Source organism: Dicentrarchus labrax, unplaced genomic scaffold (assembly GCF_905237075.1).
Source record: "Dicentrarchus labrax unplaced genomic scaffold, dlabrax2021, whole genome shotgun sequence".
NCBI classification, from domain to species: Eukaryota; Metazoa; Chordata; class Actinopteri; family Moronidae; genus Dicentrarchus; species Dicentrarchus labrax.
The window spans coordinates 10062521-10079149 of record NW_026136703.1 but is presented as its reverse complement, the minus strand read 5'-3'; the positions used below and the strand labels follow the sequence as shown (position 1 = coordinate 10079149).

General features: G+C 39.8%; 4 protein-coding genes across 10 annotated transcripts in view; 1 reads left to right on the top strand and 3 right to left on the bottom strand.

Moving 5' to 3' along the window:
- Positions 1–962: 962 nt before the first annotated feature.
- Positions 963–2002, bottom strand: LOC127358685 (interferon alpha-inducible protein 27-like protein 2). Its single transcript, XM_051391968.1, has 4 exons — positions 1862–2002; positions 1715–1738; positions 1411–1572; positions 963–1174 (listed from the first exon to the last, which is right to left on the bottom strand). The coding sequence occupies exons 1-4, from the start codon at positions 1869–1871 to the stop codon at positions 1092–1094; spliced, it is 279 nt and encodes a 92-aa protein (XP_051247928.1). The 5' UTR covers positions 1872–2002; the 3' UTR covers positions 963–1091.
- Positions 2003–2881: 879 nt separating this feature from the next.
- Positions 2882–3932, bottom strand: LOC127358630 (interferon alpha-inducible protein 27-like protein 2A). The gene is made up of 4 exons (XM_051391880.1): positions 3795–3932; positions 3625–3654; positions 3308–3478; positions 2882–3073 (listed from the first exon to the last, which is right to left on the bottom strand). The coding sequence occupies exons 1-4, from the start codon at positions 3805–3807 to the stop codon at positions 2895–2897; spliced, it is 393 nt and encodes a 130-aa protein (XP_051247840.1). The 5' UTR covers positions 3808–3932; the 3' UTR covers positions 2882–2894.
- A 160-nt stretch (positions 3933–4092) lies between these two features.
- LOC127358615 (galectin-8) lies at positions 4093–10352 on the top strand. Its single transcript, XM_051391854.1, has 8 exons — positions 4093–4475; positions 4794–4882; positions 6425–6635; positions 6757–6876; positions 6997–7023; positions 8501–8589; positions 8690–8855; positions 9026–10352. The coding sequence occupies exons 1-8, from the start codon at positions 4410–4412 to the stop codon at positions 9173–9175; spliced, it is 918 nt and encodes a 305-aa protein (XP_051247814.1). The 5' UTR covers positions 4093–4409; the 3' UTR covers positions 9176–10352.
- A 1483-nt stretch (positions 10353–11835) lies between these two features.
- LOC127358580 (palmitoyltransferase ZDHHC14) overlaps positions 11836–16629 on the bottom strand; it is a 44180-nt gene continuing 39386 nt past the window's right edge. For 2 of the 7 annotated variants that reach the window (XM_051391750.1, XM_051391778.1), the window contains exons 10-11: positions 13316–13364; positions 11836–13012 (exon numbers count right to left, since the gene is read on the bottom strand). In XM_051391750.1, the coding sequence (XP_051247710.1) occupies positions 12414–13012; positions 13316–13364 (648 nt within the window). In that variant the 3' untranslated portion in view covers positions 11836–12413. Of the gene's footprint in view, positions 13058–13315; positions 13365–13764; positions 13788–16629 lie in introns of those variants that run through there. The other 5 variants (XM_051391786.1, XM_051391790.1, XM_051391801.1 and 2 more) reach the window with 5 other exon arrangements.

Here is a 16629-nt window from a genome sequence, read left to right as displayed (position 1 = left end):
CATGAAACACTTTAATGTAACATATTTTAATTATAGCTTACGGCTCTAAATACCTTTATTTTGAAAACCGGAAGTAAATACGCTGTTTCTCCGCATTTACCATAATGCTGAGAATACTTGTACACTCTAAATTTAAGTGCGGCTGATTTGACCACGGAGATCGGACTCACGGCTGGATTGAACGCAGTCTACTAGCCTACTGTTTCTTCTACACAGCACGGTCCTGTTAATGACAACATCCGGTCTCAGAATATGAAAAAACAGGCCTTTTTTCTGTTTCTGTTTTCTAGTGATTTTAATTTTTGTTATATGAAATAGAAAATGAAAATCGAATAATTTTTTTAATTTCGCTCATCCCTTTCTGACCATGAAAAAGAAAAACGCCTTGTATTTCAATTTTAATTTTTGTATTTTAAAACGAAAATCAAATAACCACTCGTTTTCTGTTTTTTAATACCCGTTTCTGAAAGGAAAATCCAATGACCAAAACATACACGGACCCACATGATACACCCAAGTGACGATTCATATTCCAGTCAAAAATAAAGTGATGAATGAAATGTGCAATCAGAAAATGACTGTCCCTCACAGTTACCGATTTAAATAACTTAATAGTTTTAAAATATATTTAACTCTAGATTCTGCAGTCTGTGGATATTTTATATTTCATTATCACAGTAATGGGGACATCAGCACCCTGAGTGTGATAAAACAGTTTATTGTTAATGCCTGTAAAGATTTTTATAACACTGAAGAATTCTGGATTTGACGCTTTCATTAGACAGACAGACAGACAGACAGATAGATAAGATAGGCTGATGTTACCTTAGAGCTGCACTAATCAATATTATATAACAAATGAATCAAGTGACTGTGTGTAAAGTAACCAGTAAACACTTTCATATATTTATTCCCTCAGTCGACATTATGAGGAATGTAAAACACAACACACAACCAGTATATTTCACAGGTTTTTACAGATTTATTGCACAAAAACATGCTTTTATGTAACTAAATTTATATCATCTGCAACTGCAGTTGGCATAAGTAAAAAATACTGTAAATTCATCTGGTTCCTTCATGATTTTCAGTTAAAAGAAGCTGGCCAGCCATCCCACTGCTCCTCCAACTCCAGCCACAGCTGCAGTGGCAGCTCCTGACAGTCCAGCTGCTCCTACAGGAAGAGCACACAGGTTAAATCAAGGCACTCAATGTTACATCTATTATAAACAGCAGCGGCATTATATTCTACCTCAACATGGCAAATATGTGAATCTCTGATATGACAATGTGAAAATATATTTTTATTTTAGTTCCAGGATTTCGTGTTGTTGCACTTCAGAAAGAAATAAAAGGGCCCATAATGACCCTGTGATGATCGTCCCAGCTTTGACAGGTGATGTTTTTTACCTGCTGACTGCAAACCAGCCACGATACCTCCTGCTGCCACTCCTCCTCCGTTAGCAACCGCAGCAACAGACATCACTTTAGCAGCAATGGAGCCTGCAGCTACTCCAGCTGCGGTGAAACCTGCAGCTCCAAGAACGAAAGGAGCTGCAGCCACAGCACCGGCTGCACATGGACAACAACAGAGGAAGACAGGGCTGCTAATTTGTTAAGACCACTTTAAAAAGGGATCATGCATGAAATGGGGTTAGCGTGTCTACATTAAAGTGTGTTGAAATCAGTTGAAAAAGTAAACACAAAGACTGACCTGCTCCAACAACAGCAGCTGTACCTGAAACACGGGGTGAAAACAGAAATCAACGCTTACTATCATTATTGCAATTTTATAAAGAAAACATAGAAGTTAAAGTGTGTTTACTTTTAATGAAATTGTCAAAGTAACAGTGGTACTCACCAGGGTCCATGTTTACCTCTGTTCTGATAAGCGCTGGGCTGGCTTTTATAACGGCTACTGATGCTTAGGTTTCATTTCTTCAGAAATGAAACTATGTTTGAATCTGAAGCAAAGGGGGCGTCACAGAGTCCGTTTCTCCATTTGACAAAACAAAAGCTCAAGTATATAACATTTCTGAGGTGGTAAGTCATGACTACAAGTGGAAAGTCAGAAGAAAAACAGCAGACAGAAACATTAAAGAGTTGGTAAACCAGTTTAGTCCTGACTGCTCCTTCACAACAGCAAACTTTATCTTTAATTCACTGAGGGAAATTGTGTTGTGATCCTGGAGGTTGAGGAGACTCTTATCAAGACCAAAGTAAGTACAACAATAAGTATCAAGGCACATTTAATGAATAAATACTAAATTCTTTAAGTTCCATCCTCATTTAAATGATGAACTACTCAAATATTCTGTAACAGCTTGATGCAATACTAAACCCTTATCAGTGGGGGGGGGCAGTATTTACCTGCTATATGAAAGTTAACAGTGGCAGCAAAGCATCTTCAGTTCAAAGGTCATCTTCTGTTTACAGCAAGTTAGAGACAGTCGATATCTGAATCCTGTTGCAGTTGAAGTTGTGAGGCAGGTGAACATATCCAGTGATGAGCATCACAACAGACCTGCCTGCAGGGGCCTATTATTAACTGCATTTATCTTTTTGTTTGGATATTCATGGTCCCCAAAGATTAAAGCCTACTGATTTTTTTTTTTCTAGCATCACCCCGAGGATGACCTTTCACTTCACCTCTCTTCACTTTAATTTCCACATGCCCACAGTCTGTGGAGTTATTTTTATTTACAACATGGGAAAAATAACCCCACGCAGTATTTATTGTCAGCAGCACAACATATATATATATAAATAACAATCACAAAGTATCTTTCACTCACAGATGTACTGTATAAATTATTTCAGCAGTTTGACAAAAGTGTTGTTTATTAAATGAACTGATAGTAATCATGACAAAAGTTAAAAATATTGTAAATTCATTAATTTTTATTCATTTTTCCATCATCATTGCCATCATCATTGTCATCATCATCATCATCATCATCATCATCATTCTTCTTCTTTTTGGAGGATGGAATTAGAAAGCTGGTCAGCCATCCCACTGCTCCTCCAATGCTGGCCACAGCTGCAGTGGCAGTTGTTGACAGACCAACTGCACCTACAGGAAGAGCACACAGGTTTTATTCTATCAAAGGTATCCAACTACAGAGAAGAAGAGAAAGATTAAAAGAAACAACAACACTATTGACATCACATCATACCTGAAAACATTTTACTGTGTTGCATGCTGCACTAATCACCCAAATAAGACACCAGGGTTTATGTTGATGTGAGTACATGAGTCTGATCATCTCATCATCATCATCATCATCATCATTTCTATTTTCTTTACCTGCTGACTGCAGAACAGCCACCAGACTTCCTGCTGCCACTCCTCCTCCGTTAGCAACCGCAGCAGCTGACATCATTTGGGCAGCAATGGAGCCTGCAGCTATTCCAGCTGAGGTGAAACCTGCAGCTCCCAGAACAACAGGAGCCAGGGCCACAGCACCGACTGCACCGACTGCACACGGAAACAGATCCGAACTTGTTAGGCCGTTTTTCAATAGATCACGTGTAATCTTGGTTTAGCATGTAAATGGTTTATCTACATTAAAATGTGTTAAAAACAATTGAAGAGTGATCCATAAAGGATTTCCAAAGTCTTACCCGCCCCTGCTCCAATGGCGACAGCTTTACCTAAAGAAACAGCAACCAATAGTTCAATCACAGACACTGTTTGCAGTGGTTACTATCAATATCACATTTTTATGAAGAAAAAGAAAGAAACAAAGAAAGAAAGAAACAAAGAAAAAAAGAAAAGGAGCAGCGATACTGACCAGCAATACCCATATCTTCTAGTGCAACCAGCCTTAATATGCTGCGCTTCAGAAATGTGAATCGAAAGTTAGTCTCACCCACTGACTGGATGTTTACGGTCTCTACACAAGATGGTGGCAGAGAGTCACTTCCTGCTGTTTGACCTGACGCAGTTCAGCGTCGTCAGCAGAACAGGAACTGAATGGTAACTACTTAATAATATTATTAAAAACAACAACGAAAAATAAATAAACACTTCATATTAACACCCATGACTATTACTGGAACATCAGGGGGAAAAATAAAATATAAAATCGGTAATCTGTATAAAAATCTGTATTGTACAACAGTTACAGTTTAATGCAATAAACATTGAACATTCGTATCTAATGTACAACTACCAACAAACAAACAAAACAACAAACAAAACAACAAACAACAATCAGTGACAGCTTGGGCCTTGTTGCCGTTCAGCGGGCCTGATCACGTGGTAGGATTTGCGCATGCGCGGATTGTTGCTTATGGAGAGAAGATGCCCAGTGCCATCATCCCCGTGTAGTGCAGGAGGAGAGCCACTGACCGGTCCTATTTACCGGCGCAGACCCCGCTGACTGTTTTTCTTTCAGCACAGTTGCATGTTGCAGTGTGACACGAGGAGCCTGATGTCTGTGGCAAATGCAAAACACACTGTCCTGAATCCGGTAAGAGGCTTATTATTATTATTATTATTATTATTATTATTATTATTATTATTATTATCAGTCCTCTGATGCCGTCATGCAGTGATCAATAGACCTTCGTGTAGCTTATAATACAGATACAAACTCCGTTTAAGGCGCTGTGCTGTCAGCAGTTGTCTATGAACGGCCTGCACACACCGGACGTAAACTCACCGGCGCTGTCAGACGGTCCGGGTACAGCCGGGCTAATACATGAAATCATTTTAGCTCCCTCGTTTCATGTCTCCAGCTGCTGTCAGTGCAGGTATCCAGCTGTCTAACGTCAACTCTCCACCTCAGGTGATCCCATACACAGGGCCCATACCAGGAGGCCTGCACCCCGGGGAGATCATCATCATCCAGGGCACTGTGCCCCCAGATGCTGACAGGTAAGAGAAACACATTGAAGAGGTGACCCCTTTAAATAGATAGGATGTGATCATTTAACAAATCACATCTCATACTTTAATCTAGAACAACTTCCAAACCCTGTTGTGTGCAGTTTAACAAAACACCAAACTTTTTAAACCCCTGACACTCACACACACACTCACACACACACACACACACACACACACACACACTCACACACTCACACACACACACACTCACACACACACACACACACACACACACACACACACACACACACACACACACTCACACACACACACACACACACACTAAAACCACCTTGTATATTTTTGAACATTTCATGAAATTAATTTGACAAACTTTTGAAAGAAATAAAACTGATGTAACATCAATATGAACTTCAATGTATAGGCATATTCTCAAGCAGCAGTTTTTACATCGTTGGACTAGTTTATGTTACATTCAAACTATAATTAATTAATATTTAAATGAAATACGCTATTGGGTTAAAGTATATTTTATCATTTCATGTTAATGTTGACTTGTCATTTAGGCGGTGAAACAAACACAACAACCACTGCTCAACATCAGCTGTGTCTAAAATATGTATGGCTTTTAAAGGAATTTATAATGACATCAGCTGTAAGTTCAGCTCCTCCACCTGGAGGTCAGAGGTCAGGTTGGCAACACAATAGTGTGTTGCTCAAACAAGCTTAAGTATTATAAATACTTGTTGTCCTCTGGCTGAAGGTGAACTTTAACACTTTAGACCATCCAATAGCACTACACCACCTTATGGCTGGATAAATAGGTTAGAGCAGTGGTTCCCAACCTTTTTCCTTAAGGGACCCCCATAAACTGACGACGCCCGAGTGACATTTTTTATAGATATTTTATATTATATTTAAAACTGTACAATTAACCCAAATAGTGAACCCTGTAATAGCAAGACGTTTGCGTAAAATGAGTGATTTGGATGAACTCTCTGTCCGTATTATGTATTTTTGAATAATCATACAGACTGAATAAGCTTCTTCTTTGACATATTCAGTGTTTTCTGTTCCTGACGTTTGACCATTGTTCTATTGACTGGCAATTTACTTTTCTTCACTGAGGTGAACCAAATGCTGAGATATAGGCCTACTGTGTATATTTTTAAAGTTTTCTTAACACGCCTTAAAATCAAGAAGGCCTCGCAACCCCCCATGAAGCTTTGGCGACCCCTAGTGGGGGCCTTGACCCCTGGGTTGGGAACCACTGGGTAAGAGGGCCCCCTGTTCACACTCCCAATAGCTTAATTTGTATATAAATCCTGTTTTGTCCGTTGTGGTAGATTGATTAAACACAACCTAATTTAAGAATATGCACTATTGTTGGCTTGAAAGGTAACAGTAGTTTTGTCTAATGTTTCGTGGAACTTTGAAGCTCCTTAAGTCAAGATTTAATTTCTTTCGCCTCCATTCACGGACTTGCTTCTGTTGATATGGTACTTGAACTCACCTCAAATGGAGCTGCCCGGTTGGTAATCCAGCCCCGGTGTGCACCCCCTTCTGCAGGTTTCAGATCGACCTGTCTAGTGGCTGCAGCACCAAGCCGCGCTCTGACATCGCCCTCCACTTCAGCCCTCGCTTCAAAGGCTCGCCCTGTGTGGTGTGTAACTCCCTGCTGCAAGAGAGCTGGGGCAAAGAGGAAACACTCCATCAGCTGCCGTACAAACGTGGCGCCCCGTTTGAGACCATCATCCTTGTGCACGAAGACGTCTTCAAGGTCAGTGAACACGTGCTGGATGGAGGATGGAGGCATCAATAAACCTGTGCAGTACCTAGAGTCAATAAATGTGCATAGCAATTTGATTAATAAAAAAGCAAACACTTGTCTTCACCCATAGGTGGCAGTAAATGGTGCTCACCTGCTGGAATACAAGCACAAAATCCCATTAAACAGGGTCGACACATTTTCTATTTGTGGCAAAGTCAGGGTGCACGCTATTGGCTACATCCCAAACTCAGTAAGTACATCTCCATCCCTTGTTTACTTTATTTTGACCTCACAAGCTGGTCACATGTGTGTTTGTTTTCTAGACAGATCTGATTAATCATTTCTAAATCTGTCTTTTTGTCCCTCTTAGGCAATATATTCAGAATCAGGTGACTTGGTGAGTTTTTTTCTTTTGCGTCATCTAAACCAAACCAAACCAAAACTGGATCACATTTCCTAAATGATGCCTTTGTTTGTGCACTGTAGACTGTTCATTTCAGCACCTCAGACTTTTAAAGGACAGTTCTGGTTGGTTATAGTCATTTTTGGAATCTGGGAGCACAACAACATTGCTACAACAAAGACGTCCAGTGAAGCAAAGAAATATGAGCCTTCAGGCAATCACACAGGTTGTAAACAGTGTTTAGATGATCTAAACCACTTTAGCTGGAGGTAAAACCTGCTGCATGATATGGTCAAAAAAATCATATTGTGATGGATATTACGATTGCAATGTGATCATTTTTGCATCACAACTTTTATTTTCACTGAAAATGTATGTATGTACCAAACAAACATGTTTTGTTGATGCCCTGGCCTGCAGCACTACAGTGCTTCATTATAATGCGGTATGTCACAATTTTGACGTTTTATCAAAAAAATTTGATATTGCACTTGGCCATATTGCGATTTTGATTAATTGTGCAGCCTTATATTAAATATTTAAGTTGAGGTATAGTAAACTGATTCTTATTTTTAATAAGTTTATTCTGAATATTGAAATTACACTGTAAAGTGAGCATCTGTCAATAAAATAAATCTTTACCAAAATTAATGCAGCTCTAAGTCAAAACACCCCAAATGTTGGTAATAATCTGACTACTTGTGTTTCTTGCCCCATATGACTTCTTTTTAGTGACAACGTGTTTGTGTAAGAGGCCTGTGCTTTCCCTGCTGCAGCAGTAATTAGACATTTTATGTTTGCAGTAGCAAAATAATTGTTATAGATGCACATGTACATGCATTGAACACAAAATACTAGATTAGATTAACTTCTCACATACTACATACATATTACATACATATTACATAGTATCACACCAATATGTCAGTGCACAGTACATGGACCCATGGCCACCATAGTTTCTTCCTTGTGCCTCGAAAGGGAGGGTGAAGCGAGTGAGTTGCAATCTGCAACTACACTGTTAGATGCCCTTAAATCCGACATACTGTACCTTTTAACCTGAATTTAAAAGCCTAACCAGGAACGGGATGGTGTCCTGTATATGTTATATCTATTGCATTACTTCTCCCTATGTATGTTTGTCTGTACAGCCCAAATTAATAAAATCTAATCATCAAGAAATGTTGCCAAAATTAAGATACAAAGTGTGTTGATTATCACTTTATTTGAAGCTGCAATAATAATGCCAAACAATTTCTGGTTCCAGCTGTTTCAGAAATGGGAGCGTTTACTGCTTTTATTCGTGATGCCGGTATAATGAACGTCATTGAGTTTTCAAATCATTTGAAAAGGTCACCTTGGACTGGGGGAAATTAATTTGGGCATTTTTCACTAGTTTTATAGACCAAGTGATTAATCAATAATGAAAATAATCGTATAAAATGTATCAACAGTTTTATTCTCATTTCAGAGCCTCCCTTACAAAGGCAGTATAATTAAAGGACTGAGCCCCGGACAACACATCACAATCAAAGGACAGGTCAGCACGTATCCTCACAGGTAAAGTGATAACTGATGATATTTTTTTTTTTAACCGCTAATGTAAATAACATTTCCTTTAAAAAAAAAGATGTACCTTTTTAATCCATGTTTGCTCCAGTTTTACAGTGAACCTCCGCAACAGCAGGACAGAGAACATTGCTCTCCATTTGAACCCTCGCATGAAGTCCGGCGTGTTCACCAGGAACTCGTACCTGAGTGAGTCCTGGGGTCAGGAGGAGCGGGAGCTGCCCTTCTTTCCCTTCTCGTCAGGGGAGTACTTCGAGGTAGGAACTGCCTACGACTTACCTTTTTTTTTTTGAAGGGCTCCTTCTGTCTGCTGATGTTTACCATGAGTGTGTAATATCTAACCACAAGTTGATCATTAATTACTTCTCTGTACGTTTGTGCTCTCTGTAATGACAGACTATTTCCTCCGTGTTATTTCTCTTGTCAGATTCTCATCCTCTGTCAGCCCCATCAGTTCAAGGTGGCAGTGAATGGCTCACACTTGTTTGAGTTCAGACATCGGGTGCAGGATCTGAGCAGCATTGACCAGCTGGAGATCATGGGGGACCTGGAGCTCACTGATGTGAAACTGTGGTGACTCAGGACTCTAGACTTACACAGAAACCAGCGTAACAGACACAACAGTTGTGTTTTGGTTATCGATGCTAAATTAGCTTAGCCACAATGAACCACACTATGGATGCTGAAAAAAGGCCATCTCTGTGCTGACTTCAGGCCAGGTTAGTCTTGCAGCAACCATAGGTCACTGATTTTAAGCTAGTCTAGCATTTTTGGTGACCAGAGACCATGGACAGGCCCTACCATGGAGTATTAACGGCCCACGTTTCCAGCCCTGGCTAGACGACTGATGCATGAGAGTTAGCTGTGCTGGAGCATCAGACTGTGAGCCACTGTGACTGTTTACAGCTGCAAGTTAGGTTTGCATTGGTCCATTTCTTACACTGTCTCTAGTGCATCTCTGCTGTAATACGCCCTTAGTGCACTGTATAATTAAAACAGGAAATGTGTAAATGTTAATAAGCACTCAAGTGCTGGCTTTGTTTAAATGCCAAGAGAGTCAGCTAATACAAACAATGAATGACACTGAAGGGCTCCATTCTTTGGAGCGAGTCCCAATAAAGGATAATTTACTGTACAGCTAATTTAAAAACAAACAGTTCTGATCATTACTAAATAATTAGTAGTGGTTATACTCTTTCTTTGGAAATTAAAATGTTTGAATGTATGGTTAAAATAATTTTCACCTGCTTTTTATTTTTACATACAATTTTAATTAAAGAGGACCTGCCTACTTTAGGCATGCCCACATTTCTGTGTTTCATACATTGTTTTTTTAAAAAAAAATCAGTCTGCTATAAAGGTTGTAATCCTCAGGATTCTTTAACACATGACAGCATCCCATGCACTTGACAATTAAGTCAATTTAACATGTAATGGTGCAGAAGAACTCAAGCACAGCGCAGTACAGGGTCAGTAAAATATAACTATTTCAATAACAAATTACATTTTGCAATCTTTATGCAAGCTATAGAATATAGTAGAATCCTGCATCTGTGACCATCTGTTGTCTCACTGCTCTCCCACTCAATGCTGCAATGATCCATCCTGCTAATAAAAAATAAGGGGTATTTCTTCTCCGGTGTCAATGTTTTGTTTTTTTTGCATTGTCTGTTGTAATTGTTGTAAAATATGTATGAAAAAACTTCTCTATGTATCATAAATGATTTAATAACAAATAAATGTGTTACTATTAACTTTTCCACTGTGTAATATGTTGAGATGGTTTACTTTAATCCTGTGTTCCTTGATGTGTTTGACCACTAGGGGGCAGCACAATAGGGCATAAAAACAACACAAATATATTTTTTACATTTAAGTTTGTATGGTGAAGGCTTATCCAGCATAACTGAAGCAACATGAGCATTTATCTAGAGTCATGTTAGTGTCTACCTGATGAATGAAAGTCCAATGTTCACTCTACTTTTAGCTCTGCTTTGTTCTCCAGCAGCTCCAGAGGAAATACAGGTCTTCAGATAAATGCTGCAACTTCTGCACCAGTCAGTCTTTATGACAGTAAACACATTCCTGCTGTGACTGGAAATGAGGTTGATGAGAATGGACAGAGTGAACCAAAACAGTGAAGTTGTGGGTTGGAAAAAACAGAACAATGAGCTAAAAAAGAGCTTCCTAGAGCTGAGGTGAACTGCGTCTTGAGGCTTGGTCAGTGTAGGACAGCGTTTCTCAAACTTTCTACACCATCTCAGAAAATAGTAGACTCTCCAAGTACCACAATTATGTTCAAATACAGTAGTCAACCCTATTGAGCTGTAGATAGTTAACACAGTTCCTAATAAGAACATTTGAGTTTGGTGGATCTGCACTCATCTTCCTAATAGTTACTAATCATGATTGCAGTGTTTTGGAAGCAATCATTTTTCCTCCACTTACCATTTTACCATAACATTTTAGCTGGTGACTCATCATGGATGTATGTGACTACATAGCAGGCTCATATTGAAACAAATGCAAAACTTATTTTAAATTACATTTCACAGATCTCATAGATCAAAAAGTATTTTCATTCAAAATGTTGGAGTATTTATATTGTATTATATTTTTTAATTAATTTCATGAAAAAAACCACCAGTGGCACACATACTATAGTTTGAGAACCAGTTACCTTGAACAACCCTTACACATTACATGTGTCATTTCATCTATTTTAAATATAGAAATATTGGTTAGTGCGGCTTAAAGTTGCATTATAGAATAGTCCGACTGTCTTGTGTCTGATTTTATTTTAGATAAATGTTAAAAAAATACTTTCAACTGCAGTACTCCTCCTCAACCACAAGGTGGTAGAAGAGAATAAATGTTGATAGCCTTTCACCAACCACTGCCAGACAGTGAACTCTGATATCTTCTTTTTTTGGCAAAAGAAACAGTAATTCTCTCTTTAAGGAACAAACAACTCAGTAAATATTACTGGAAACTTGTTTTAGTCTGTACAGTTATCTTTAAAGGTTGATGCTGGAGGCTTGACACCAGGACTTCTGAACGGGAGACTTAATAGCCTAAAGAAAGTCTTAACCTTGTTTGAGCAGCCATAAATGTTAAGCAACATTCATCCGACAGACCACAGGCATCAGTCACAAGATAAAAATGAATGTCATCACCACATGACTCTCACATTAGCACACATTATGCGTTCTACACCTCAATATTAATTCCATAGTATCTGATAAAAAGTGGGTGTTTTATTAATATCCACAGGAAATATAATAATTTGTAAGATTTGTAATAACCATGGTACAGTACAACAGTCTCTTATTTTTTTTAACATAGAAAATGCAAGATGATATGCAACATGATGACATCAGCCATTGCACTGCTGAGAATGTCCCAAGAAAAAAAGGCAAAAGACGCTGTCCAATCAGCAACAGGCAAATAGGCTAAAGTTTGTTTTACAAAAAAACCTGTCATACATGTGATCCATTGACAGAAATTTGTCATTTTGACCAAAAATGTCATGTACGGTCAAAACATGTATTCTTTTTTTTTGCTTGACATGGCTCACAGACATACGCCACTTTTGAAAAAGAAATTCCCCTGTCCATTTTCCAGGGGCTAGTGGATAATGCTTCCCTTGAAGTAAAAAAAATAAAAAACAAACAGTGAGAACATTATGTTTGTCACACAGACCAACACACCAAAACAAAACATCTCTCCCAGTTCCAGCAGAGAGGTTTGGCAAAACATTGGCCAGGAGGACAACTGGTTTCACTTCGGTTCAGTTAAATTCCATTATTCAGTTTCTAGCAGCTGAATTTAAACCACAGCCTTTTTCTGTTCTCGAGTCCTGCTGAGGAGAGAAAGGAAAACTCAGGGTGAGAGCGGGCTGGTACAAAAGTGGCACAGGAGAGTTTCATGAGTTTGATGCATGTTTTCAGGAGGGAGGAGGTGGGAGGAGGGGGCATATATCCCATTGTCAGACAGAGCTGAGCTTTACCAGTCCTCTGACAGAGTCCTCGTGTAGTGAGTCCTGGCTGGCTGGGTTGTAGAAGCCGGCCTGCATGGTGTGGCTGTGTCCCAGGGGGCTGCCGCAGGGAAGCATACCTGGCGGGGAAGGCACTTCCTCTGGAGTAAGGAAGTGGTGGTGGGCCACTGGCTCCTGGAGGGGGTGGCTGTGGTTGTGTGCGAGGCTGTGTCCGTGGATTGGCAGCATGTCGGTGGCCTCGTGGCAGCTGAGGCTGGGGGTGGACGTCGGAGGGGTGGGCTGGCCGAGGGGGAGCGAGGTGCACGGGCCGCCCAGGGTGAGGGAGGTGCGGCCAGTTAGAGTGCCTCCGTTTTCGGGGGAGGTCGTCAGGATCACTGGCTCGCTGCTCTGCTGCTGGAGGAGAGGGGTGGCGGCGGCCTGCAAAACGAATTTGGTGCTCTGAATGCACTGGTCTTGGTCACACTGAGAGAAAGCAGCGGAAAACAGGAGAGGGAGGACAGTATGGGAGGGGGATGTGGAAGTCAAAAGAGATAGATAAGGTGCCGGAGGTGAAGGACAGAAATAGAAAACACATAAGAGTGAGGCAGTGTTGAAAAGTAGACGGAGGGGGGAAAAACGACATAAGGAAAGGAAACAGCAGGAATATGTGCAAAGACAACAGAGGAGGGGATAGGTGATTGGATAAGGGAGAGAAAAAGAAAGAAAAAAAGATGTTAGTACCCTTGTCAGAAGGCAGAGCCACGCAAAGAACCCGCACCAGCTCGTTCATCTGTCCCAGTGAAAACAGAGCTGAGGTCAGTAGACAGAGTGGAAAACACGGGGCTATTATGTCACTGCGTCATGACCTATTGATCTCTATTACCTAGCTTCAGAGTGGAAATCACACGTCTAAAACTGGAGCGGAGGAACTGGGTTAGGGCACGGAGAGACATCAATACCATACATTAGCTACAGGGAGATTAGCTTTAACCCCATTAGCCCTTTACCACCACAGAGCAATAATGTGTATTGGAGGCAACAGATGAAAGATTACTAGCTGTGCAGAAGTGACAGGAGTTAAAAAGCCATACAGTCAAATAGGAAAAGTACTTTGATACCTCCTTCCAACCCACACCACACAAGTCTGACTGACAAGAAGTTTGAAGCAAGATTTGTCCCAGATATCTCACCTTTCTGTCTCAATCTCACTGACCTAAAAAGAGCAGATTGCAGATGTGATTTAAACAGAAGTTGAGCTACCTTTGACAGTAGATGTGATTCTAAGTACTATCAATCCATATCAGCTGCACGTATAAACTGCACTTAGCACCTTTATAACAACCTCTCTCTGGGTTGTTAAGAAGACTAATTTGAGTGAGGTTTATTGGACCGAAATGACACGGAAACCTCACAGCCACGTTAGCACAGAGCTACATCGTCAGTGTAGAACATAAAATGGAGAGGGGGGATAAAAGAGATACAGCTTTGTCCTTTTCTTTTTACTTTCAGGCCCACTCATGTTTTATAAACAGGCACAGTTAGACTGACTCAGCACTGTCCATCCCCCACAGCAGACAGACAGACAGACAGACAGACAGACAGACAGACAGACAGACACTAACTACAAGGAACAATATGTACATAGATTGCTGATAGACTAACCTTGGCTATGAGATAGCAAGTGAAGCAGCACAGGACATGTTTTTGTTGCCTCTAATCAAAAAAGTAATCCTAGATTTAAATGCCATCATATACAGAATGGCAGTGGCTTGACAAAGACCCCAGTAAATGTGTACGGAGACAGAAATAGAACATTTTCCCTGTACAGCTGAAATAATTGCTCGATTCATTTATTCGATAGACAGAAAGATATTTGCGCAAACAATTTTGATAATTAATAATTAAAGTCATTTTCCAGGCAAAAATGACAAACAATTCTGCTTCTGAGGGGATTTGATGTGAATATCTTTGGGTTTGGGAGTGTAGATTGGACAAAACAAGTCATTTGAAGATTGTCCACTTAATCTAGATTTTCCGAAATCTCATACTGGTGAGGGGATCCTTCACTTTACCAGCCAGCCACAATAATAGAGTTTAATTCAACAATTGTCAGGTCATGAAGAGGATGAACACAACCTTGTACAGATAAAATTAGATATTTCTCAAAGCCGACACCTATTATTGACTTATGTTCAGCTACAGGATGGGAGACCACCGTCTGCTGTGACTGAGCAGGTGACTGATTATACAGTTGGTTGAACTGGGCAAGAAAAACAGGCAACACCACCATCATTATGTAATCTTTAATAAACGGAGTAAACAAGGTCTAAATATTAATCGTATGCAGGAGAACTGGGCATTCTCAGGTACTAACACCATCATTCATGCAGCTGACTGAAGTAAGAGTAAGGTGAAACAGAAAACAAGGCTTTGGGGGTTTCCCCATCACTCACTGTGCAATCATCAAAAGGGAAATGGTGGTTGATTATGTTGCACTCTGTGAGCTGTGAGCTATTTTAATGCAATGACTAAGAAGAAGGACAGGAAGAAAGAAAGAAGACCAAAAATAGAAAAATGGCCAAATACAGATGGTGTACCCTGGAGTTAAAGGACGGGTTCACCCAAAACAAATGTTCTCACCAACTTACAGTGGTACCTTCCCATGCAGACATTGGTTTTATTTATAATGGAAATTAATGCTCATGGCGTTGAAATATAATAATAATAATAATAATAATAATAATAATAATAACAACAATAATTATATATATATATTTATTTTATTTTTAATTTTTTTCAGAAATGCTTGAAAAATAGAATATTCCCAAGCTGAACATCACGTCTTCAAAATGTTTCTATAGTTCAAACAATAGTCTGAAACATGAATTACCAGTTATTCTCGCATTCATGGAGCTGAAACCAGAAAATGCCATGTTTTGTGTTTTTTGTGTCATTTGGGTGAACTGACCCTCAGCTGAACACTATGACGACTCCTGTCATCAGCAAACTGAAAATGACTGCTGTCCCACAAAGTCAAATCCCAAATGGAGGTTTTATGTTGTCTGGGTGTAATGTGACATAATTTCACACACCGTTACCATGGCAACCGCTTACAAGGCTTCTATATAAGAGGCTGCCGTTTTAAGCTGCATCACAGACAAAAGTACCTCAAAAAGAAACCGTGTTTATAATCGCCAAAATACAAATACAACCTCAATGCATTAACCAACAGAGTACTATAAAAACAGAACTACATGAGTTACTCTTTAAGTGCTTATCAATTCCTAGTTGAAAAAAAATATATAATGTATTTCTTTCATCTTTAGGCTTAGAAATGATATTTGTTGCATATTCTATGTGACATGTCTGATTCACAATCTATTGATGAGGTCTCTCCTGTCCTGAGTTGACATCAAGAGATTCCAAGATAAAAATAGCCGACCTCCTGTACTGTATTCCCCACACTGTGGGGACATCAAATGGGTAAAAACAACTGTAAGAATAAAATGAACAAAATGTATGAATCATTACGATACATTTCTATTTTATACTTTTATACTTCTCTACAGTACCTTTGCCACCTCTATCTCTCTCTCACACACACTTCATGTACATTCACACACTTTCTCCAAATAGCACCCACCCACACACACACCTCAGTAGTAAACCGACAGAATGTGATGGGAGACTTTTAGTCATCGTGGTTTGAGCAATTTCACTAACTCAAACCAACAGTCTCTCTGAAACCTACATGACGATGTAATATTCTTAACATGGACATGAAATAAGTGGTCTCGTGGTCTGGATTTGTAAGGTTTTTTTTACAGTCCTGACGAGTAACCAATGTGGCATGTTACAGATTTTAACAAATGGATATCAAGCTGACTGTGTGTCAGTGTGCAGATAAATGGCTAGCAGCCGGCACAATAGGACAACTCTGGCTGTTAATCACGGCCGCTACAGAAAACAGATGGCAGTTATTTCTGAATGTGCTAACGTAAGGGAATGTTCCCGTGGCTCTCGGCCCATTACAAGTCGTCCACACAGTTAGGACG